Source organism: Neomonachus schauinslandi, chromosome X, assembly GCF_002201575.2.
Source record: "Neomonachus schauinslandi chromosome X, ASM220157v2, whole genome shotgun sequence".
NCBI lineage: Eukaryota > Metazoa > Chordata > Mammalia > Carnivora > Phocidae > Neomonachus > Neomonachus schauinslandi.
This window is the reverse complement of record NC_058419.1, coordinates 111,223,048-111,248,341: the sequence shown is the minus strand read 5'-3', so window position 1 is coordinate 111,248,341 and position 25,294 is coordinate 111,223,048. Positions and strand designations below refer to the sequence as shown.

Genomic DNA, 25,294 nt, shown 5'->3' with positions numbered 1-25,294 from the left:
TTCCTCCTCAGGCGGAAGCCAAGGAGCTGGCAGCCCAGCGCGTGCCGGGCAGTGGCGGGAGAGCACCAGCAGAAAGATGACCTCCCGCAGGAGGAATACACCTGTGAACGTGTATGGGACCGAGGACTGTGCTAAATGCTTCGCAGGCGCTGGACAGAGCAGGTCCGCCCAGGCACCACGGCTCCGGGCAGGACGCCCGGTCCTCGCGCTCTGCACGACAGCAGCTCCCGCGTCCCCATGAGCTAGGGCCTGGCGGCCGCGGAGGACAACAGATCTGTCAGCCATCTGCAGCCGGTGCCGGCTGTTAGTCCTCCTCCCGAGACCCCAAGGAAGCAGAGGGACTATCGACAGTGCCCATGAAGCTCAGAGCGAACAGTTTCTACATTTGGTGATTATAAACCCTACTGGAAAATATTTTAAGGAAGTGCTAAGTATTACTATCAACTTCCACATCTGTCGTATTTTAAAGGCTTTCAATATTTTGCCCCCACTACCTTTTAATTAAAACTCCGGGTCTCCCAAAAACTTTAAAACAACACTAGGTCTCTCTAAAAAGAAATGATTAGATCTGCCTAACGTCCTACTTTAGAGATCGCCAGTGTGTATACAATGTTTCTTCCATGGTCCCTATACCTGGCACGACATCTCCCTGTTACGTGTTAATCGGCATCCGCAGTGATCAGAGGGCAACGAGGCAGCCTTTGGAACCAGTACCAACTAGTTCGCTCTGCCTGTGGGGGGTATTTTTTTTTTTTAAGTCCACGGATGATGTGATTACCCAGAGCAAATGACAATTGATTTACTCATTTAACAATTTTAGACCACCTACTATGTGCCAGGAAGTGAATTAAACAGACCAGCTCTCTTAGGGGGGACCTCAGAGCCATGCCAGGGTGCCCTGGTTGCGAAGGCAGTGCGTGAGCGCCTGCCGGGGAATCGTGACAAGTCCAGAGGAGAGGGCAAACTGACCCAGGGTCAGGGTCATAGGCTGCATGTCCGTCAGATGAAGTGCCAACCAACCCCTGGCTTGGCTACTGACGTGGGGACAGGGTGCAGCTGCCCACAGTTGAGCCTGTTGGACCCACACGCCCCGCCAGGGGCCGCGTCTGGGTGAAAAGACAGAAGACCTCCCGAGACGCTGCTGCCGTTAGCACGGCTAACTGCTGTGTGGCCGGTGGCCAGGCGCCAGACCGCTCTGATCGCTACAAGAAAGGGAGGCGTTCTCCCCCAGGTGAAGCTGAGGACACCCCCTCGCCCACTGCCTTGGTGAAGATACTCTTCTGACACCTGGGAGGGACACTCTGCAAGGCCATGGATTCCCTTACTGGCCCCAGTCACCGTCCCACCCCTGCCCACCTGTTGGTCTCCTGTCTGAGCTCGCCCAGCTCGACGCTCAGGTGCTGGTGGTGGAGCTGCTGGGGCTGGGCCCTGGGGGCACCCGCGGGACTGGGGCTGCTCCCTCCAAACGCCACGTGCGCTTCACGGCTGGGCCCGTCTGCTGGGGGACAGTCCTCTTCGACCTTGTCCGTGTCCTTATCCACCCCGTCGGACTCTGACGCAGGCTCAAAGTGGGCGCGGAGCTCTGCCAAAGGGTGGCAGAAGAAAGGACCATGGTTAGGCAAGGCCAGGGCGTAGTGTCGCTGATGTCCGCTGCCAGCACACGAGACTGCTCAGCAGCCGGCCCAGCCGACAGGACGCTCTATCGGGGCTGCTGACATTATAAATGGGGAGGAGACTATTTTACTCCGTTCTCTGCAGTGAAAAGGTGATCCCCCCCAGGTTACAGATGATGAAACAGAGGCTGAATGTTAAATCAGCCAAGGATAGTTTTAAAAAGGTACAACCCGACTTCCAACCTGGCCTGGGTTCTTTTCACTAAAGACAGATGCCTGCTTGGAGTGGGACGTAATGAAGTCCTGGGGTCTAACAAGCTCCGGGGGAAAGCTGCACCTGGGCACAAGCCGCCACGACAGGGAGGGAGCAAGTTGAGAGAGCAAGCGGCACTGTCAACAGAAGCTGCTCAGAGCCTCCCTCCCCAGGATGAAGTCACCACAGGAGAGTGAACCTGGGGATTAAGCTGCTCTGACAGTTCACAAATGAGAGTACAAAAGCCTAAGATTTCTAGAGCTACCACATGATGAGTCTGACAGGAGGTGGAACCACTGAACTCAAGCCTCCAGTCGGCGGTCCCGAGTGTGTAAGAGGGTGCGCTGCAGGATCCTGGCCCTCAGGCTCGGTGCTCCCCCTCAGATCACAAGCTTTGTCTCTATGCCGGCTCCTTGGTTATGCCGAGAGGGCACATAAGTACCCCTCCCGAAGTTCTTAGCATTTACTGAATTGCAGGGAAGTATATAGCCCAGATGGGAAAGAGAAAACGACTGTTGAGTGCAGAGGATACTTGCGATCTCTTCCATAGCCTGAGCCTGACCTTGACCAAACAGGCGGCACTTACCCGGGATGAGAATGGTGACTGCAGCCTGCACCGCTCGACGGATGATGTTGTCCATCGCAAACATCCAGTGAGGCCTAATTAAGTGGTTCCTCAAAATTTTATTTACCTACAAGTCACAAAAATCCAGATTTCTGGTCCGCTGTACTTTTAAGAAAGAGGAGTTCTTACTCATTCTAGTTGACTTCTACTCTGAAAGAAAATGTCAACCACGCTGCTCTGCATTTCCACCTGACTTGTTCCTTCCAGACAGAGTCTTCCTGCAAGCTGCCCCCGAGTCCTCCTGGGTCTAGGGGACGGGCAGGCATTGGATCTCCCGCACCGGGCCTCTCCACTGTTTATTCAAGGGGCGTTTACTGAGCACCTATGAAAGGCCAGGGGCCATGGGACACAAAGCTGCACCAGACAAGGATGCAGGCCTGCAGCTACTCTTACCTGTTTGCATAGACACGTAAGCGTAAACCCCGTATCTCCTCAGCTGGCAGATGCCCCCTGCTCCCAGGTCCTCTAAGTCCCATACTCCTGCTCTGAGGGGCCAAATACCATCAGCCCGTTCACCAGTACTTGCATATTCTGTGTTTACAAGCCACTGCTGAAACTAGGGATTTACGTGTAAGCAGGTTAGAAGAAACAGGGACTGTGGGAGAAGATGGTAACTGAACTCCATGGTCCTGGCTTTGAGCCACTTCAGTGGGCTTCCTGCCTTCTAGCACGTTCTCTAGGGCCAGACAGAACACTTACAGCATCCTGAAATCCAAACAGTACCAGATGAATCTGATTGATGGACGAGCTGTCAAAGTCCAGGTCCACCTTTAGCTTTGATATCGTGGATGCCATCACTCTGTGCTCCGGGGAGCGGATGAAGTCCCTCAGGATCCCAATTATTTGCTTGATGTGGCCGACTGAGAGATGCAAGTCTTCGGAACTCTGATCACCGCCCCGCCCCCCCCACCAAAATCACTTTCACTGAGTGAGTCAGAGAGGGAGGGGAAATTCGACAAGTATTATGTGGACACCCCAGGTGAGAAGGGGTCTGTTTCTGGAATTCCCTCCCGATCTTTTGTTAGGGGGCCCCTCTCCTCCCTGTCCCCCACCCCACACAACTAAACCCCTCTGGGAGCAGTTCTGCCCTCCTGTTGAATCCCGTGTAACTGCCCCCCCCCGGGGGGCCCCCCCCCCCCCCCCCGCCTTGTTAGAAGGCCTAGTAGGGCAAGTGGCCTCTTCCTAAAAAGAACTTCCCGCTTCCAAAAGAAGTAAATGCAAATATTCTTATCCATAACCTTTGTCCCTAAAGCAGCTGCTCTCCCAGCTTCTGAGGGCAACTTTGTGTGTCCTGCAGCTGGGATTTCAAAACGGGGGATTCACATGAGTGAAGGGCAAAGGCGGGGAGCCCTTGAGCTTTGCGCTGCATTTGGCTTGTTTTCCACCAGGGGGCAGCACCGCTCCACCAATGCCTGGGTTCACCGCAGTGCTCCGCAAATGCAGGCTTCAGGGGAGTCTTTTTTTTTTTTTTCCTTTGTATTTGCTTTTGTCTTGTTGGAAGAGGGAAGGACGTTGGGAAATACTTACAGTGACTACTGTAACTGCGCAAACGTCCCAGGGTAGCAGGAGCCTCGGGGTCCCGCCCCCTGTTCTGGGACCTGGCCCCAGGCGGCGGGGGGGGGGGGGGGCGGTGGGGGGATGAGGAGCTACCCCTGACCTGGCCCTACCTGGGCCACGCACTCCTGCAGGTTGGAAGCCACCTGGTTCTGCTCCTCCCAGAGAATTTTGTACAGGATGGCGCGGCGCTCGCTGTCCTTGCGCAGCAGGAAGAGGCCTGGGTCCCTGTCCTCTGGGGACGAGGCTGCGCTCTCATCCGGAACACTGCAGACACACACATGCGACAATCCCTGTGCGTCCCAGAACAAAGTCTCCACGCTTGGACGCCGCGGGGGAGGGGCTAAGTGGTGACTCCCCCTGCAGTCCCCACCCTCAAGGTGAAACTGCAGGAGGCAGGCAGATGGAAGAGAGATGCAGTGTTTTTTTTATAACCCCAGGAGCACCAGTGTTGGGAGAGGGAGGAAAAAGGTGGGGTAGGGGGGAAGGGGGAGAGAATAAGGGGATAATTAAGGGGACGATGGGAGGAGGGGCAGAGGGGATAGGAGAGAAGGGGTAGTGAGGGGAGGAAGGAGGGGAGGGGAGGAAGGAGGAGGGATGGGGGTAAGCGACTGCAGTGAACATGCAGCCCGCTGCCTTCCTCCCCTGCACTGTTGGCCCACTGACGGCGCAGAAAGCAAGCAAAAGCCCTTGGCCGCCATCTGGTTTTGACCTGGGAGGTATTTGGCCCCTGGTGAACGCCAGTACCCCCTCACAGGCCCACAGCGGAGGGAAGGGTTGGGCCGTACCTGAGCAGGTGGCTGAGCCGGTGCTTGGGTGCCCGAGCCCTCTCAAAGAACGTATCCAGCTGGGCATCAGAGTCCGGGGAGACAGAGCCGTGCTCGCTGCTGCTGCTGCCCAGGGGCTCCCCGGACGTGGGCAGGGCTAGGGTGGTGCCCCAGGTACTCTCTGTGTGGGGGCAGACAGGGAGGGGGGAGGGGAGTCTCAGCCCGCCCCTCAGGCCAGGTGACCCACGCAGGGGCCTGTGAAGTCTGTGCTGCTCTAACGGGGCAGCCCAATCCATCACCCAGGGGTCCCTGAAACGCAGGTTCCATTTGAGCAAGTCTGAGATAGGCGCGAGACTGCGCTTCTAAGCAGCCCACAGGAAACGCTGACACAGCTAGCCGCAGTGGGAGCAAACCGCCGAGCCTCCCTGTCCTGGCTTCTGACTCCATCCACACCAGGACAAGACAACAAATGGCTTCGTTTTCAGAGGCCATTTTTATGTCATTGCTGGGTAGGACTCAATGCCCTAGAAGGGGTCACCTGGCTCCCGTGGCCTATGGGACAGCTGCTGCAGGCAAACTCCCCAGATGTGCCCCTTAATCAAGGTCAGGAGCAGCACATGGGGAAAGGCCAGGGAAGACCCAAAACCCCAGCCAAGGCACCTCTGGCCTCCCTCCTCGGCACAATCACAAAGGAAAAAAGACTTTAACAAGGGCGTGTACCGCTGTCACCTGAGGGCCTCCCTGCGCCTGTCAGGAAATCAAGGGCCATTCCTTGGCTGGGGTCCGACAACCCCCACACCCATCCCTGCCACTCCTCACAGCAAGGGGCGCCATGCGGGAGGCTCCGTCTTCTCCCAGTGACAGAGGAGATCGGGTATCACCGCGCCCAGGGCGGCCCCCCAGCTGTCCAGGTACACCTCACCTGCCGGCTTGAAAGCGATTCGGCTCTTCTTGCCCTTGTTCACCTGCCTTAAGAAACCCTCTTTGAGCAGCTCAGCAGCGGTGGCACGTTTGTGGGGGGCAGGCTCAAAACAGGATAAAATGAAGGCTCTGGCATCTGTTGAAAGGGCTTCTGGAATCTCAGGGTGGATCTTAAACATCCCCACCTGCATTTAAGGGAGAGGTGACCGATGTGACTGTGAGGCCTCAGGCACACCCAGGTGTACAAGCCTTCAATACAAAGCTCCCACCCCTGCCATCCTTTGAGGGGCCAGCGGATGAGATCCTCCTCAATGGCTCGCCCGGCTGGCCTCCTGGGACTTGGCTTTGCCCCGTAGGTCACAGGAAAAGTGTTATCAGAGGAGTTTCAGAGCCTAGGCCGTAAGAGGTCTTGGGGCTTCTGTTCTAGTCCTCTTGGGGCCCCAAGCCCACCATGGAGGGAGGCTCCAGAGTTTGGGATTGGAGGCGGGGGAGCAGAGAGTTACTCATCGCAGGGTGCAAGGTTTCGGGTCAACAAGATGAATACACCGTGGAGCTCTGTCGTACAACAAGGTACGTAGACTCAGCAGTTCCGTCGTATGCGCTTTCAGGTTTGTAAGGGGGCAGAGCTCATGTTAACTATTCGTACCACAATAAAATACAAGCTTTTAAGTTGAGTTTTAGATTTTGAGAACATTAAACGCTGGATGGAATATAACCCTTAAGATGTGAAATGCAGGACACATGACAAGTGGTGCCCCTCACCTAAGGGGCAGGGAGCGAAGGGCACTAGGGGGCCTGAGACAGAAATTCAGGACAAGAACCCCAAGAAGAAAGGAATGGTTTGCCTTCAGACTCTTAGGAAACAGCAAATGTGGGCAGCACCTTGGCACCGTGCCAATACATTCTTTCTATAGGTGCTTTGCTATTACCCCAGGGGTCCCTGCATTAGTCTGCTGGGGGGGGGGGGGATGTTGTCACCAAGCACCACAAACTCGGTGCCTTCAAACTATGGAAATTGATGTTCTCACAGTTTTGGAGGCTGAAGTCTAAAATCAAGGTGCTGACAGGGCCACACTCCCTGCGAAACCCCCACCGGATCCTTCCTCGCCTCTTCCAGCTTCTGGTGGTTGCGGCTTGTAGACACATCACCCTCACCTTGGCCTTCACGTGGCGCTGTGTCTCTTCACAGCATCACTGCTCAGGCCCTGATATTTTTCTCAGCACAGGCTACTATCTATCATCCCGAGGCCCGTGATGAAGCTGCGGGTAAGATCTTCAAAAACCGCCCCTGGCTCCATCACGGATCAACACTAAGGATGGGGAAGGTCATTGCTGTCCCCTAGCCCTGGTGTTCAGGGTCTTGTTGAGACTGGGTGCCAGAAGATACTTGCTAACTTGAGGTCTTGGCGTTGGAGCTGCCTGACAGCGGCTGGGAGGGTGGGAAGCCCTGAGAAGGTTCTGCAGGGGCCGGCCGAGGGGAGCAGCCACGGCTCCGGCAGCGCAGGGTGCTCGGTCTGCTGAGCGGCCTGCACTCAGCTTGCCGGCAGAAACCTGCACTCGTGCCTTTTAGTTGTTTCTGCCCAAGAGTGAGCGGGAGTGTCCGGCAAAGATGCGGGCCGACAGGCTGAGGGCCAGCACACCCGGCAGAGAAGCAGGAAGCAAGGCCTCTGGATCCTGTTCCATTGGGCTGCTTCAGTGTGCTGGGACCTCACCGGCCATAAGCAGTGAACCCACTCTCTTCCTTCTTAGCCTTGAGGCGAACACAAATGCTCCATGGAAGGCCGGGGCTGGCAAGGGACTCTTAACGCCACAGCTTCTCTTTAACTTCTCTGCACCAAGAGCCAGAAGCCGCAGACCTGACCTGAGACACATGGGGCTGTCCTGGCGTCAGCTTCCCCTGGGGTGGCAAACATGTCCCTTCCCAAGGAAGAAGACCTGGGGGGTAAAATCCCTGCCCATAGTGGCCAGTCAGTCCTAAGTGGGCCTCAACACATGGGGTGCCCTGCCTGCCAGTTCTGGGAGGGCTTTTAGAATGACAAAGTAATCACCGTCTGCTATCCGAAGTCCTACCTCTTCAAAACCCAGTTAGAAACCTGCCCTCCAAAGACATAGACTCATGTGGCCTTGAGCCTTGCCCAGTGTAAGCGCAAATACACATTCAAAATCAGAGGCTTCATCCTCCCTGATGGAAATAAGGGGAGACCCCCCTCTTTTCTTAGAGCACTTACTTTAGAAAACGTGTAATTCCAAGTTCTTGATCTTTGTGAGATGTATGTGAATCTTTTTAAAAGGTGAATAAACCTCTTGGCAAGAATGTCTTTCTCAAGGACCTGGGGGCCAACTCCTGGAAATGTCAACATCAAGGAGGAGACGTCCCCACCTCCCAGTTCCAGCAGGTAGGGAAGAGCCTAACTAAAGTAACGTCTTGCTCCAAAACTACCTCCTCTTTTTTTTTCTTCAAAGATTTTATTTATTTGTCAGAGAGAGAGAGAGAGAGAGAGAGAGAGAGAACCTGTGCATGCACAGAGGAGGAGTGGGAGAGGGAGAAGCAGGCTTCCCGCCGAGCAGGGAGCCCGATGCGGGGCTCGATCCCAGGACCCTGGGATCATGACCTGAGCCGAAGGCAGATGCTTAACCAACTGAGCCACTCAGGGGTCCCCCAAAATTGGAGAAGTTTATTTTTCCTTTGGGTAAAGCCAATTAGCTAATGCAAACGGTCATCCCAATCACCAGGTGCCCCCTGGACGCACTAGTGTGACCCGTGGCGCTCTCCAGTCCACGCACGGGAGGACCAATCATCATTCCCTCTGACAACACGGGTGGTAAAGGGCGGTACTGCTGAGCTCAAGAGAAGGACACGTCCTTTCTGTCTTTGCAATCACTTGGTGGATGGCCTGTGACCCGCACCACATTCTGATGTAATGCTTATTCAGTGATAAAATGGTTTTCTCTTCTACCTTCGTGGAGAGGTTTCCAGAGTGGCAGGAGGTTTCCTTTTGGCTTATTATTTCCCCAACACCAGCAACTTCAATCAGCAAACATGTCTTACTTTGAACATCGCTGCCTGCGGTTCGCCGAGCTCATGGAACGGAGGCCTGCTGGTGGCCATCTCGATAATGGTGCAGCCCAGGGACCAGATATCTGCCGGGGCACCGTACCCGCGAGGTCCCTGATCGATAATCTCAGGTGCCATGTACTGCAGAGTGCCTGTGGGGAAAAAAAAAAAAGTAATAGAGATCGTGGGCACCCTATTGCTCAAACATGTAAGTGGACCATTAGTAAACAAGTGTGTGAACTTTAACCCTCTCACTGATGACAGATGGAGCCTGCTCTCAGGCATAAATGATGTGGTTGCATCCTTTCTCTGATCAGAGACATGCAACGTGCCTTCCTTTGATACTAGGCACAACGACAGAAGATTGCCCAGCTCCTCGAAGGATAAATGGGCCCCGATCCAATACAATAAGCACATAGTAGGGTGCACCAGATGTGGGGAAACACAGAAGGTGAGAAACACAGTGCCCAACACTGAGGAGCTGCCAAGTGGAGGAGACAGACAAGATGGCGATGGTGGGAAAGTGGAGCAGGCGCTAGAACAGCGGGGTCTGAGAACGTGGATGGAAAATGTGCTGGACTCTGCCTGCTTCCGGTCAGGAAAAGCTCTATCTGGATCAACTTGGTTCTCTGAGAGGTAAATGCCAAGACAGGATTAGACATAGGAGAGGCTTACTGGGGAGAAGCATATGAGTGATAAAGGGAGAAGGAACAAGATGGGCAGGGAGAGCAGTCACCCTCAGTGCCAACGTGACACGTGGGAAAGGAGAGGGGGAACGAAGAGGTGGGGAGGCAGTCTCAGAAGAGCAGCTCAGACCCTTCAGCCGGGCCACAGGGGCGTCCCTGACCAAAAGCTGCCCACTGGAGGAGTCCCACGTTGTTCTAGTAGCTCCGCCATGTGCCGTCATCGGGCGGGAGCAAGCAAGGTAAAGCATGGCCCCGCTGGGAAGGTGGAGGCAAATCCTCAAAAGGTGGCAAATGGTGCTGCCTGTGAACTCGCCACCTGCCGTGAAGGTCAAAGACGTGGACAAAGGGATGGGAGGACTCCCAGGCCACGGGAAGAGCTTGAGCAGAGGCACAAGGGTGTGACGTACAGAGCGAGTTCTGTGAACCACAAGTGAAGTCTGACACAGGGCAGGAAGTTAAGAATTAAAAATTAAGGAGGCAGCGGCCTGGGAACAGCCCGAACGGCAAGCAGTGAATAATGAAGGCTCTGGCTTTGGACTTTCTCCTGTGGGTCACAAGCCACCAGAGGTGGCCACAGGGAAGGTGGGGATCAGGTATAGCACTGGAAGGAGAAGGGATTGCAGAGATGGGGGCAGGGAGGTCAATCAGGGCTCTGGGAATACAATCGTAGGTTCTTCTTGAAACTAAGGCAGAGGAAAGCAGCAGCAACAGACTCTGTGTGCTGGCAAAGTGGTTTATAACAGTGAACTTGGCAGAGGTCACTGGCCAAGGCGTGAACAGAGAACACTGATGCCCAGAGAAATTCAAGTGCCTGTCTCAATATCACGCAATCAAAGCAGGTTTCCAGAATCTTAATCAATGAAAACAAAGGGCTTGCTGGTTTAAAAAAAAATGGAGAAACTACCTACTACATCTTCTTCTTGAAGATCCAATGTGTTTTAGCATTTTTCTTTCCAGTGACCATTTGAAAAGCTCTGACCCACAGAATGTTTTTTTAAAAAGATATTTATTTATTTATTTATTTACTTACTTAAGAGAAAGAGCGAGCGCACAAGTGCAGGGAGGGAGAGGGACAAGCTGACTCCAAGCTAGTGTGGAGCCTGACCCAGGGCTCGATCCCACGACCCTGAGATTGAGATCGTAATCATAACCTAAGCCAAAACCAAGAGTCCGTCGCTTAACAGACTGAGCCACCCAGGTGCCTCCCACAAAACATTCTGCAATAATGACAATGTTCTATGCAGTTCTATATGGTAGCTGCTAGCCACATATAACTGTTGGGCCCTTGAAATATGGCTGGTGAGACTGAAGAAAAGAATTTTAATTTCTTTTAATTTTTAAAAAGTCAAACTAATTTAAGGTTCAATACAAACTGGGCTGGGTCCGTGCGCTCAACAGATCAGTAGGGCCCAAATGATGGCTTTGGTTTTCGAAGCTGAAAACCTGGTAGGGAAGTGTTCGGCTGGCTGCAGGGTTAGGCAAGACAGGCTCGCAGCACTTGCTGCATTGTTAGGAAATCCCAGCGCCCCAGGGATGGAACTTCCAGTGACACAATCTCCCCTCCCAGGCTTGTACTGCTGTGAATAGTGAAGGGAGAGGCCTTGGCAGGGGATGTGCCTTAGAACTAATTCACAAGCCATTAATCGAGGAAACACTTGACACGGTGCGGTTTGTTAAGCTATTATCTCTCAGCTCTGCTCTATGATGCTGGGCTTGGGACCCTGCAAACCATATTTCTGCTTTGAGGCAGCTTCCTGTTATGCTGTCACTTGGAGGCGCTAGAGAACCCGAGAGCGCAACCGGGGTGCGCTCATGCATACCTACAAGGAAGGAGGAAGGAGAGGTTACTTGCTCCCCACCATCTGCTGCTGTTCCTCTGCGGGAGCTTCCCTTTGGACCCTCAACTGGTTCCAGCAGCAGTGCTTGGCTCCACTTTCTAGCTTTTTTGTCCCCTCATAGTTTCAGAACCAGCTTCATCTTGCCCTACCCCACTGTTACCTGTTCCAGTCCAGTAATACCCTCCTGAAAGGTTCCAATTCTACCCTTCATTCTGCCCCCCGCCCAAGCCCTAGGGGGATAGCTCAGTCCCAGTTAACAGTTCTACTAAATTCTCTCTGTAAAAATAAGTGGGGTGATTTTGATTTTCCTGCCTGAATGCCAACTAATACAATCACTAAAAGTTAGTTTTTTTAAGTTTATTTATTTTTAAGTAATCTCACACCCAACGTGGGGCTCGAACTCAGGACCCCAAGATCAAGAGTCGCATGCTCTTCCAGCTGAGCCAGCTAGGTACCCCTAACAGTTAATTCTTAAAAGAGCAAGAGAATAAACTTTTACAAAGTTATGCAACATAGAAAATATCACTAAACCAAACTGCAGTGGTTTACTGACGCTGGTCAAGTAACTGCACTTCAGCACAACAGTTTCAAAACTGGGGGATAAGTCTGCTTGGTGCTAAACTTGGAGATTTTCTTTGTATGGAAACATAGTGAACATCACCCTTTACAAAGGTAGGAACTTAGCAATGACATCCATATTAGTTATTTATTGTTATGTAATAAATTACCCCAAATGTTAGCGGCTTAAAACAGGAGTTAGGATCTCACAGTTTCTAAGGGTCAGAACCAGGAACAGCTGGGTAGGCTGTGGTCCAGTTACCTGCTGGGCTGTAGTAATCTGAAACCCAGAATGGAGCTGGAGGATCCACTTCCAAGCTCAGGTGGGGTTTCGGAAGAAGTTTCTCACCACATGGGATCTTCAAGACATGACTTCCCCCCAGAGCAAGTGACCCAAAGACAGCAAGCAAGAAGGATGCCACACTGTCTTTTCTGACCTGGCCTCCAGGTCACACACTGCCGCTCTACCTTCATCTGTTCATTAGAAGTGAGTCACTAGGGGCGCCTGGGTGGCTCAGTCGGTTAAGCGTCTGCCTTCGGCTCAGGTCATGATCCCAGGGTCCTGGGATCGAGCCCCGCATCGGGCTCCCTGCTCCGCGGGAAGCCTGCTTCTCCCTCTCCCATTCCCCCTACTTGTGTTCCCTCTCTCGCTGTGTCTCTCTCTGTCAAGAAAAAAAAAAAAATCTTAAAAAAAAAAAAAAAAAAGAAGAAGTGAGTCACTAAGTCCAGCCCACATTCAAGGGGAGGGGATTACAAAAGGCTGTGAATGGGGGGGGGGGGCACTGGTGGCCATCTTGAATGCTGCTGGCCTGACTGCCCATTAGTACTCAATAGCTTACAAAAACATCACTACATAGCGCTGTCTCTGTGAAGGTTGGGCAGAGGCACTATCTACTGTGATTCCCATTTTATATAGGAGGCAAATGAGGTTCAGAGAAGGTAGGGGATGCGCTCAAGCTAGAACTCAGGTCTTCGGTCTCCACATCGGGAGCTATTCACCATGACATCACCAACCAGATGCAAGGAATCGAGCAGGAGCATGAGTGAAACAAATGATGCCTGAACAAAAGTGGACTTGATGCAAGGATTTCCAAAGCTATCGTGTGACTTGGTCTCATGTCACTGGAAGGTGGAGAGCAGTAATCAAAAACTGGGTGCTCCGTTTTACTGACTACCATATTCCTAGAAAAAACCACCCACTCAGAGTAAACATCCAACAGTGACGGAGCCACACAACTATTTCAAATAGTCAAGGGACTGTCCCCAAGCGGTGTGCATGTTTTGGGTGTACATCAGCTGCACCAGAATAGCTTCTGCTGAGAAACCAAGTAAAGATGCCGGGGCGGGGTGGGGCGGGGGGGTGGGGTGGGTGGGCATCTGATTAATGCAGAAATGCTGGGAAACTTGCTTGCCTTTAACCTGGCTCTCTTAAGGGCGTCACGTCCTTTCTCAACTGCATGTCCCCTAAGGTGTGCCCACACACAGGTCACTCGATTGGCCAGCCAGCTATGACTCTCAGCTGGCTATGCCCAAGCAGGGGTGCAGAGTTCAGAACACGGAGACAGGAGACCTGCAGGCACTGACCCAGCCCCCTGGGGACATGAAATTGATTGGGGGTTCCTAGACAATTGCCCAAGCAGGATTTTCAAATTGCTGGCAAAGAAAATGCATGGCATAGGGCAGCACTTTAGAAGTTTTGATCGAGGTGCTAAGATAAAAGCCAGACACCAAGGCACGGGGCGAGAGACTGACGATGGGTCCATGTTTCCAAGGGGGCGTCATCCAACTGGTTACACACCTCGCACTCAGGCCCTTAGCCCAGGGGACTTCCACCTGGATCAAGGTGTTAAAAAGGTGGAGAAAGGAGAGACCGGAGGGGGAGCTGTTGAAAGCTACTTCTTTAGACACTGCTGTGCCGGGAGGTCTGCCCTCTCAATACAGGAGTCGGGGAAGGGCTGTGCCCAAAATGGCGACTCAGGCAACTTAACACTCACTCCGGACCGTCGCACTTGACAGGAGGCCACATACATAAGCATCTTCTACAGGCTCTGGAAAATACCGAGCCCGAGCCCAAAGTTTCAAAATTTCCTATTAATGAAGTACAGAAAAGAGAAATAAGGTACTTCCTGTGGCCCCAGGGGCCACTCTGGTTGCCCTGCCCAAGGATGGGTGTGGTAGGACGGGACACCACTTTGTCCTACCCCAAAGCTTCTGAGGGCTCCTGGCTGGCCCCCACACAGAGCTGTCTTTGTGTGTGTCCCCTGCTGGTGAGCTGCACATAGGACTGGTTCCCATGGAAGGAAAAGCAGCTTAGAGCATCAGCTCATAGGGTCTGGTGGTGTCACCACGCCCTCTTGACAGTGGGTGAAAGATGTATGATCTCTGGACACTAGATGTGGGACCTATTGCAGAAATACTGCTTTTGGGTTTGTTTTTTTTTTTTTTTTGAGAGAGAGAGAAAGAGAGAGAGAGTGAAAATGAACCTTAAGCAGACTCCACGCCTAGTGCAGAGCTCCAAGCAGGACTCAATCTCCAAGCAGGGCTCGATCTCACGACCCTGAGATCAGGACCTGAGCTGAAATCAAGAGGTGGATGCTCAATCGACTGAGCCACGAAGGCGCCCCCTAGGGTCTTTTTAAAAGGACTCCTGCTCAAAGGCCATCTCCCTTGGCCTGAATCCCTCAGGAGAAAAAAAATGGAGGAGTGAATACAATGTGAGGGATAAAAGTGGTGGGGGCAGCAGGCAGTCAGCTAAAGGACAGGTCTCTGCCCAGCACGTGGGAGTCACATTCAGAGGGACCCGGCAGGAAAGTGTTCCCAGCTGGGGAGCAGGGAAGGAGGTGGGAGTCAGGCGAGAAAAGGCGAGACTCCATGCTGCCTGCTGCTAGACCCGCAGCCACAGGGGAAGAGCACTGTCCCTGGAGCGAGGACCAGAGTGCTGATAAGTATATTAGCAGGGCTCCTTTCAGTTACCTAATTCAGACGGTTTGCTTCTCAAAGTGGCATTAAGACTTTCTCTCAGTTGTCTCAGGGTAGCTGGCAAAGACTCAGGAAAGGACTCCTGTCCTGGACAGGACGTAGAGGGCAGTGGGAGACAAAGAGGAGATGACTTTTGGGGCACCTGGGTGGCTCAGTCGTTAAGCGTCTGCCTTCAGCTCAGGTCATGACCCCAGGGTCCTGGGATCGAGCCCCGCATCAGGCTCCCTGCTCGGCGGGGAGCCTGCTTCTCCTTCTCCCTCTGCCTGTTGCTCCCCCTGCTTCTGGTCTCTCTGTCAAATAAATAAAATCTTTTAAAAAAAATCTGAGATGACTTTTATGATTACAGCCTCTGAGTCTGACAGGTTCAACATATTAGTTACCCACAGAAACTTGATTCTCTCAAAGGCTCCTGCCAGCCCTAATAATCTGGGACTTCTAAGTGCAAATTAGTATTTATTTTATTGACAAATACTTCCGTTGCACTTGCTGTGAGTCAGGTACTGGTCAAAGCACTTCCCCAATATTCACTTATTTAATCCTCATAAAAGCCCTCTGAGATGGTACTAGGAGCATCTCCATTTATGAAGAAACTATGTATGGCACAGAGACATGAAGTAACATGGCCAAAGTCACACAGCTAGCAAGCAAGTGGATGAGCCAGATTTTGAACCAAAGATGTCCACAGCCATAGACCGGAACAGAGTTCCTGTCCCAAGATCCAGCCCTAGGCATCTACCCGAGAGGGATGAAAACTTAGGTCTACACAAAGGTTTGTCCTTGACTGTTCAGAGCAGAATTGTTCACAATAGTCAAAAAGCGGAAATAATCTAAATGACCACTAAATGGTAGATGGGTAAACAAAATATGGTCTATCCATACCATGGAGTACCATTCAGCCAGAAGAGGAATGAAGTACTGATACATGGCATAGCATGGATGGACCTGGAAGAGATTATGCAAAGTGACAGCAGCTGGACACACAGGACTACCTACTCTTCCATTTGTGTGAAATCTCCAGAGCAGGCAACTCTCTACAGAGAGCACATCAGTGGTCACCTGGGGCTGGGGTGGGGACGGGGACTGCAAGGTGGCACAGGAACCTTTTTGGAGTGAGAGAAATGTTCAAAAACTGGACCGTGGCAAAGGCTGCACACTCGGAAAGTTTTTGAGAAACCACTGGATCGTGCACTTCAAACAGGTGCACTTTATACCCCAATAAAGCTGTTAAAAAAACAAACAAACCAGAAGCAGAGGGGGCTGACCCTAGCCATACTGGCCCTTCCTCCGTTCTAGCTGGCTTATACGTACAGTGAAAGCCCTTCAGAGGAACACAGGAGGGGAGGCTTCAGGGCCAGAAGTTGCCTTAGCCTCTGGCTCCCCTTCCAGGCTCCGACAGCCTCTGGGCATCTGCATGGAAAAGCCCAGCCACGTCCTCAAGCATCCAAGCAGGGCTCTGCAGGAACCAGCTGAGACTTCTTTACAGAACCTCTCTGTGTTGCAAAGAGTAATGATATGCAGGGGAATTTCCTACCCAAAATGAGACCCCTTCTTTATTATCCCCCAAACACCCCTGCATTATTTTGCAATGCAAAATGCATGCCTCCTCAAGCCAATTACTTGGGAAAATGTGATAGGCGATAATGGATTATACATGCATTTTGTGAATTTTTTCTTCTCCTTGGGGATGCTAATTACGAGGTAAATTGTCAGGGGTTTTATGTTTTGAAATAACTCCTTGTCATATCAGAGACCCTCTTGCTACACACTGCCAAGCTAATTGGTGGCTTCCAAAGAGGAGGATATAAGTCATTTGCAATTAGGGTAATAAAAAAAACGTGCCAGTCATACATACATACATACTGACATACACATGTTGATACATGTATATTTATATCAGAAACAATCAATGAAAATTCAGTACACTTTTTGTGAGATTCTGGTGGAGTCTTTGGTGTGATATTTTCCATTTCGAGGTGCACGTACCTCCTCTGGTGTTACAACTGAGATGTCAGTCCTGAGAAATAAAAGTTCTCTTTAGATAGAGAATGTGTCTCCACCGTGGGCGTCCAGCAGTCGACATACAACAACCCTCTTGTTGAAGAGAAGTTTTTCAAAGCTGAGACATTATGCACTAAAGCCAAGGCCAAATCTGTCCACTGCACAGCTCGGTGCTCCAGGGACAGAGAACAGTCATGCTTCTTTTATATAGATTACTTCAGAGCTATCATATTCTAAGCACTGTTTCTTAATTCCTTCAAGCAGGATCTTTGTGATCCTTTTATTATACCTTAGGGGACCACAAACTTTTACTTTTTCAAAATCAGTACTTCTTTCCAGGGATCGATTCTTTTTAAGCAGGAATTTCAAAAAGCCACAGGTAGCTTTTCGAACCTCATTCGACTCCCTGGTCTGGTAAATGGAAAGCTAGCTGGTCATTTCGTAGCACTCTGAATCCAGTCCCTCTCAAGGTTTCCATGAGTCCATCACTGAGTCGTGGAAGAGAAAATCCAACCTCTCGACCCCACCTACAAGACCATATTCCCCAGAACCATCAGCTTCCCTTGGAAACATAACCGTATCAAAGTACACGAGGTACCAGAACTCACTCAGGAACAGGCTATTTTTAGGACAGACCAGTAAAACGCCCTCATGAGTTGGCTGAGGACTACTGTGATTCACAATTACTCACAACTTAAAAGAGATGCTGTTTTGCCGAATGGTTAGAAACCCTCAGAAAACCTCAAGGAGAGAGCCACACCCACCCAACCTTTGAAGATGACAACGACAGCAAAGCACGATCATGGCCACAAGTCTCTGGCTCAGTGCACCATTATAAGTAAGGTTCCAATCATCTGAACTTGGGGACAATACATGGTTGGCTTTCGTTACCGACTGGCCACACCATGCTGAGGCTCTCAGGAACCATAACTCCGGCACGGCTGCCTGTGCCCAGCCCCGTCCCGCTTACCAGCAAAAGTCTCGGTGCACGGATTCACTCCTGCAAGCCGTTTGGAGGTTCCAAAATCAGAGATCTTCACCACTCCGCTGTAGGTATTCACCAGAACGTTATCACCCTGTAGAAAAGGAAGAACATCAAATGCTTTGGACCTTAAGAAACGGTCTCAAGTCTCTAGCAAGACTAGCCTCAGCACTCTGGGGGCGGCCACGCGCAGTTCCTTCCATTCTCTGAACTGGGCAGTCTGCAGACCCGGCCAGCCAGCAGCTGGCAGGGTCTCAGAGGCACAAACGAAGCCGCGTTGGTGGACACAAGCAAGTACCTTTATGTCTCTGTGCACAATCTGGTTTTCATGGAGATACTTCAGGCCTTCCAGGATCTGCCTGGTGTAGAACTTGATGGTGGGCTCCTTCATTGGCCCCCACTTTGATTGCAAAAGAGCAGAAAGGCTTCCTGGAAAGGGACACAGCAGAAAACTCATCAGGGCGATGAAGATTCAGTCGTAAGAGCCAGGGAAACAAAGTGAGGTGATATCTCACCGCACATCTGCCATCACGCCAACACCACTGCCCTGGGGCTAACTGCAGTCTTTCCTCCCTCTGCTGCCAGCTCCCAGACGTGCCTGCCGTGCGGCCAGAGAAGGCACCGCAGAGGGAGGGTGAACCTGAGTCCCTTGGGACCTCTGAAATTCAGCAGGGCTCCTTTTGGTTTTACAGACTCTGTCATGCCGCACAAGGTCAGGAGGAGAGCACACAACAATGCGCTCTGGCCTGGGGAGGGCCGGTCCCCTGCTGCAGATGCTGCACAAACGTCTTGGCCATTTGGCTTGGGTCAAAGCCACGTTTTATACCTGGCCCTGAACTCAGAGGTGGACAGGACCAGAATGAGGGGCCATTTAGGGAGACAGGGGCTAGGTTCAGAGGAGTTTGGGTCTGTTCATCCTCAGTGGGAGAAGCCCCCTGCGTTGGGTCACAGGGGCAGGACTATCTTAACGTCCCTGCCCTTATTATATTAGATATTGAACCTTTGGGCCCAAAGAAAACCAACCTTCACTGTATTCTGACCATGTGTTTCAGGGGTCACTGTGCAGGCCCTTGGGCACCAGCCAGCCTCAGCCTGACACCTTACCCAGTGCTGAAGGAATCCTGCTATGCCTCAGTTTTTCTCCATCTGTAAAAGGGGATGTGCACATTTCTCCAATTCTGCTGTTATCCTTAAACCTTACCCTTGGAAAATCAATTAACGTGAACAGCAACTGACCTATTTTCTGCTAGACTAGGAGCAACCTGAGAGAAGAAGAAATTGTATTTTATCCTTAATGTAACCTTCAAAATCCAGCCCACTACCCAGCTGTCAATGTACACAGTTAGGTTCTTGATAGGAAAGTAGGCTCTTAATAGCTGTTGGTTAAAGCAATGAATGAATACAGATTTCTTCTTTTTTAAAAAAAGATTAATTTATCTTAGAGAGATAGAGCGAGCGAGCAAGCATGAGCTGGAGGGGCAGATGGAGAGGGAGAGAGAATCTCAAGCAGACTCCGTGCTGAGTATGGAGCCCAATGCAGGGCTCGGTCTCATGACCCGAGCCGAAACAGAGTTGGATGCCTAACTGACTGCGCCACCCAGATACCCCTGCACACAGATTTCTAACTGAAGTTTTTGTGTTTGCACTCAGATCATAATTTTCATTATTAATTTTATTATTGTTTTAAATGAACATTTATTGAGCTCTTGCTCTCTGCCAGGCACCATTTTAAAAGCTTTACATACACTATCTCATTTGATCCATCCAACAACCCACTGACCTAGGGTCCTTACCGACCCAATAATTATTACAATGCCAATCATTAGAGTAATTATTAGTACTCCAATTTTACAATTCATTTATTCAATCAGAAAACTGAGGGGGCACAGAGGTAAAGAATTTGCCTGAGGTCCCACAGCTTGCAGATGGAGGGACCAACTCAAGCTAGACACTCCGGCTGCAGATCAGAGGAACTCTTCCTCCCCCCCCACAATACTGCCTGCATTTGGGGGATTCTGTGGGTAAGGCACTGGCGTTTGATTTCATAGTAAACATGTTATTCTGCAGTGTCATTTTTAAAACCTCTGTCCCCTCGTCTCCAAATTATCTTTAAACTCCTAGACCATGAAGGCTTCAAGGCTGGAGACTATGCTTTATTCATCTGTCTCAGTGCTTAGCCCAGCGGCTGGCACTCAGTAGATCCTCAATGAATATTTGATGACTGAATTAAACCAGAAACAGACTATTTATGTGACACTGGAAAGTTTGTATCCAACCCCTCTGAGAAACAAATGTTCTCCCATATCTAAAAGGTCTGTCACTTTTTAAATGGCAAGATGGATGATGATGTTCACATTATATTTTCATCAGTGGTTTTCAGCGTGTGAGACCAGAATACTAGTGACTACTCACCCCCAGGCACCTGCTCCATAAATATCTTAATGTAGCCATCCTCCGAAACAGAGCCCAGGTACTGAACAATATTGCGATGCTTGAGGTACTTGTGCAGGGCTATCTCCTCGTGCAGAGGCTGAGAGTACCTAGTAAGAAAAGCAAAGCCAGCATCACCTGCCAGATCCTCGGGGCTTGGGGTCCCCATGGCACTGTGCCAGTACCCGCCCTGCTGCTGGCCGTCCTTCCCTCTGGAAATGGTCTTGCTCCTGGCTCCCATAAGAGTAGGCAGCTTCCCTTATGTAAAAGAGGGGACAGCTCTACCAGCCACACAGGGCTGCCAAAGGCCGAAGCGTGTCAAGCGTCTCAGGCACCCACCGGCGTGCCTTGTGTATGGGAGGTACTCAACGAACGACTGCTCTCGTTAGGGTCTCAACTCTCCAACTATGCTTTGCCTCTCTGAGCAGGCCCTCTTCCTCTGCCTCTCATGAAGAGTCGTGTTGCAGAAGGTTCTGTCTTCAGCTGCCTTCTAGTCTCATTCCGCAGACTCAGTCTACACTATAACAATGGCTACCTAATGGACCTCCTAGCCCAGCGTCGGGTTTCTTTAGTCTATTCTCCTCTGGTTGCCATACTTCCTCTTCCTGAAACACACACCTCATCAGATCATCAAGTCCATACAAAGACCATATTGCTTAACATGGCACAGGAGGAACTTCAAATTCAAGTCAGACTACATCTACTGAAAATTTTGCCTCATCTTAGGAGCGCCCCCACCCCCATCCTACATTCAAGTCACAACAGATAATTCGTTGTTCTCTGAATACACTCTGTGCTTTAACAGCTCTGTTCTTTCCTCTGCATGGAATGCTCTGGCCTCTCCTTTTCTGCCAGATGAACTGCTACTCATCCCTCAAAGACCAGCTCAAAGAGGATTTATTTCTTCAAACTTACCACAACTCACTCAGGAAAAGTAAGTGATTCCTCTCCTGTCTTCCACAAACCTTCTGTGCACTGACCCCCCTCCACCCCCCGTGGTGACACTCATCACTTTGATCCCCAGGCAAGGTATCTGCATTCCCTACCAAACCAGGAACACCCTGACATCAGGACAGCATCCTAGGCACCTGTCAGTGCCCCCTGGCCAGTCCAGAATCTGGCAAAGAGAAGGTGCCCAACATCGTAAGTTCAGCTATACATTTAGGGAATGGGACAAAAACAGTTTCTAAGGTCCCCTCTGGCTCTAAAATTCCCCGAAAATCTATGGGCAACAAAAAGCTTAACTATTGCAGCCAGTTAAAGGAGGTGGTACATGCCAGCAATCTCCCCCCAAAATACAACTGCACCACCTTAGCCAGCATGAGCATAAGAGACAGAATACCGGACAAGGAACTCAAGAGACTGGATCCCAGTCTTGTTTCCTCACGTCCTTGAAGAAGTCATTTAATCTTTCCCAGCCTTAGAAGAAGCTAGACGAGTTCATTTCAGGACTGGCCTTCTAGCTCAAATACCATAAATGAAAAGACAGATGAATGAATGAGTGATTAAATGAACGGATGAATGATGAAGGGTCTCACAGCTGCTAGAAAGCACTTGTAACCCATCCCTAACAATTCACTGACCACCAGGATGGAGGGCTGTTTGCATGTGTCCATCAGTGTCAGCACTGAGGGCAACATGCAGATGTCGTCTGAACATGTCTGTGGAGGACAGAGCTATTCTTTCTTATGTGGTGGCCATTACTCTGTATGTAGCTTCTCTACAAAAATACTTGGCAGTCAACACTGCAACATTCTTGTTTAGAATTGGGGGGGCAGTGTGAATTTTAAAAAGGAATATTTATTAGACTCTAAAAAATATTAAGTTAGTAACAGTGGTGGTTTAAAAAAAAATAGCCCCAAATGTATGAGGGTGAGGTTAAAGGGCAGGGTATAAAAAAAAAGTCTGTACTGCAAAAAGCTAATTTTCTTTTCACCATATTTAATTTTCTGTAATGATACATCTGAATAAATCATAGCCCTTTAAAATTGTTACATTATGAATTAAAGCACTGAGTCACATTTAAAAAAATTTGCCATCTATGTAAAAATGTACAACTTTAGACCTAGTTGATGAGTGGAAATAAAACCACAGTTTTCTTTTAAAATAGGACTCTTGGCAATCCACATGCCTCCAAGTAAAATTGTTCCGTTTTCTCCATCTATTTATAACACACAAAGAACAAAAGCGAATCACCATTCTAACAAGAGAATGTTACAGTTTTGGACGACATGATGCCTTCATTCCTAAGTCCCCTGTGCCGTCAGTGGTGGGCACGGGGTGTGGGTGTGGAGGCGGCACCTGAGAACAAGGAAGGCCCGCCCTGACTTGCCTGCTGTCTCTCTCCGGGATTTCCTTGATGGCTATTCGCACTTGGTTGCTCAGGTCTCTTCCAGCATACACGATCCCATATGTGCCTGTCCCCAGCACGACCCTATCGCCGTTTGCATCGTGGTCATATTCGTACTGAAGAAGGCAAGGCAACAGGATCAAAAAGCACACAACTTGTGGGGGAGCCCCATAAGAGCCTAAACGTTGTCCTGCCATTTTTTATTTATAAATAACATTATTTGAGTACCAGGCAGGTCACATTCCTCAGCTTATGTAATTTTCACTAAGTAATTACTTACAAAGGGTAGAATTCTCAGTTACTCATACATTCACAACATGATTTTAGGAAATGGAATCCAAAAAATTTAAAAATACAGCTCATATGGAACTTAGTGGCCTCAGCTTTTGGAGATTTTGTCCCACTTTAATGCTGCAATTTACAAAGGCTTCTAAGCCATGTCCAGTACCCCAAAGAGCTGCCTTCCTGCATGATCCTTCATTAGCTTCTCAGGAAACCAACCTCCTTCTATAGCCCACAGGAGAACCGAAGGTCAATAAAATGTTCTTAATACAAAGCACATGGCAGGGCTTCCCCCCCTTTTAGATGGACAGATCTAGCGTCAAACACATTGCACACATTCCACCTATAATCGCCATTGCTATTCTGTTGCTGCAATCTCATTATCAAAAGTTGCTGTACAGCTGCATTCTAGTTGGTTCTTCTCGAGGATAAAAACAAATATAACTCTAGGCTGAGCAATTCTTGTACCTGTTGTTTTCTAGGCTCTACTGTGCCTACTTACAGAAGTGCACAGAACATGTGCTGGTCCCTTCCAACGTACTTCCAAGGATGCTCATGACAGTGAAGATCACTAACAGGTCCCTGTCATGTCTGACTGAACCAGACATCAACCTGCTCCATAAAAGGCTTCTATCTCACACCTTTCTTGGCCCCCTCATCTGTTACCTTCAAAGTGCATCATTCAGTTCATTTCCACAACAAACTCTGATTCTGAACTAAGAATTCAAGTACCTGAGTCAATTATTAAAATGAATCTTTTTGATACTTTCTGAAAGAAACCTCAGAGAGTGAATTTCAAGCTAACTTGATAGTAAAAATCTCATTAAATTGTCATCAATGGGAGGACCAGAATTAGTGGCAAATCTGAACAGCTGTGCAAAGACACACAGGTGTAAGGGTGTAATAACTGGACTAGAGCTGCACTGTCCACAAGAGCTTGGGATTCTCACACCTGTCTGACTGGCTATTATCTAAAAGGTAAAAAATCAGTGTTGGCGAGGATGTGGAGAAAAAGGAACCGTTGTGCATTGTTGGTGGGAATGCACCACTGGCCCAGCCACTCTGGAAACCAGTATGGAGGGTCCTCAATAAGTTAAAAATAGAACTACCTTACTATCCAGCAATTCCAATGCTGGGTATTTACCCAAAGAAAATGAAAACACCAATTCAAAGAGATACATGCACCCCTATGTTTACTGCATTATTTACAACAGCCAAGCTATGGAAGCAGCCCAAGTGTCCATCCACAGACGAATGGGTACCACGAGCTGGCCACCTAGGTCTCTTGTAGGCTCACATTCTTAATCAGCTGAGAAAAATCTTCTATATGTTGTACACAAAAGAAAATTTTACTTCAGTCACCAAATTTTTCTTAAATATTCTGGCTGAGAAGATACTGAAGTAACGAGGTTCTTCTATAGAGACCTATTCAACTTCATCTCTGAAAGTCACGGAGAGTGACTCATAAAAGAGTATTTTATCTTTATGTTTTATTTTTTTATGGTGTATCTTTGTTTTCAGTGACCATATAAGTATTTGTGCTTTTGCCATACATGTATGTTTACTTTTACTACACTTTTCCTGTTTCACCAAGTAGGGGAAATCGTGTGCTTTCTGAGGGCACGTTACTTGTCCTGTTGTCATGCCTCAATGCCTGGCACGGTGCTGGTCACGGCAGAAGCCTCCCGACTGCTGATGTGTGAACTCAACAAATGGGTGCTTCCACCTGGCTCTGAGCCACCATCTCCTGGGGCAGCTTCTTGTGCAAGTTCACCCCATGTCACCAGGCTCTATGGCTCTGCCCTGGTGGTGCCCAGCCGCCGGGGCCACGCCACCTCTAGGCCCCGGGAAGCCGGCAGCATGCACAGCCCAGCGGTGCAGCATGGAGACTCTTCTCACCCATCATCTTTTCTGAGTCTCAATTCTGATCCGGGTGTTGAGATGAGGTCACGCGAGGCTGCTCCAGAGCCCGTGCTCCTTCTCCCTCACTGATTGGACAGGAGCTGCTCTCCTTGGAAGTGTCAGGACAGGAGTGCTGGGGGAAACCCAGTGCCCTCCACAGCATGTGGGACTGAGACAGGTCCCAGGAGCAAGCCAGCTGCAGCGGTGGGGACCAAGTCCTGTCCGCTTGCCGGTCATGGAAAATTTCAGGTGCAGAAATCACAGGCCATTGAAGCCTCTATCAGATCACGTGGTGTGATGGAGGGCTGGGGGCTCCTTTCAGGTGTGAGAGCATGCAGGGGGATATAGGGTGGCTGTCAGGATGTTTGGCATTTACACATTTCAGGAATTTAGGTCATAAAGCATGAGGGAATGGAAGAACCTCTGAAATCTGCCTCTGTTCAAGAAACAGGGACACATTTTTCAGAAAACCTACTTCCTAAACTGTTAGCCAAGCCACTG

At 50.2% G+C, this 25,294-nt stretch overlaps 1 protein-coding gene across 1 annotated transcript in view; it reads right to left on the bottom strand.

Annotated features, from left to right (window-relative positions):
* MAP3K15 (mitogen-activated protein kinase kinase kinase 15) overlaps window positions 1–25,294 on the bottom strand; it is a 122,550-nt gene that overhangs the window by 2,433 nt on the left and 94,823 nt on the right. The window contains exons 15-26 of the mRNA XM_021683941.2: window positions 22,592–22,725; window positions 20,242–20,369; window positions 18,128–18,258; window positions 17,818–17,923; window positions 8,783–8,940; window positions 5,735–5,918; window positions 4,834–4,993; window positions 4,159–4,312; window positions 3,191–3,376; window positions 2,453–2,558; window positions 1,473–1,582; window positions 1,357–1,412 (exon numbers count right to left, since the gene is read on the bottom strand). Of these exons, the coding sequence (XP_021539616.1) occupies window positions 1,357–1,412; window positions 1,473–1,582; window positions 2,453–2,558; window positions 3,191–3,376; window positions 4,159–4,312; window positions 4,834–4,993; window positions 5,735–5,918; window positions 8,783–8,940; window positions 17,818–17,923; window positions 18,128–18,258; window positions 20,242–20,369; window positions 22,592–22,725 (1,613 nt within the window). The remainder of the gene's footprint in view (window positions 1–1,356; window positions 1,413–1,472; window positions 1,583–2,452; window positions 2,559–3,190; window positions 3,377–4,158; window positions 4,313–4,833; window positions 4,994–5,734; window positions 5,919–8,782; window positions 8,941–17,817; window positions 17,924–18,127; window positions 18,259–20,241; window positions 20,370–22,591; window positions 22,726–25,294) is intronic.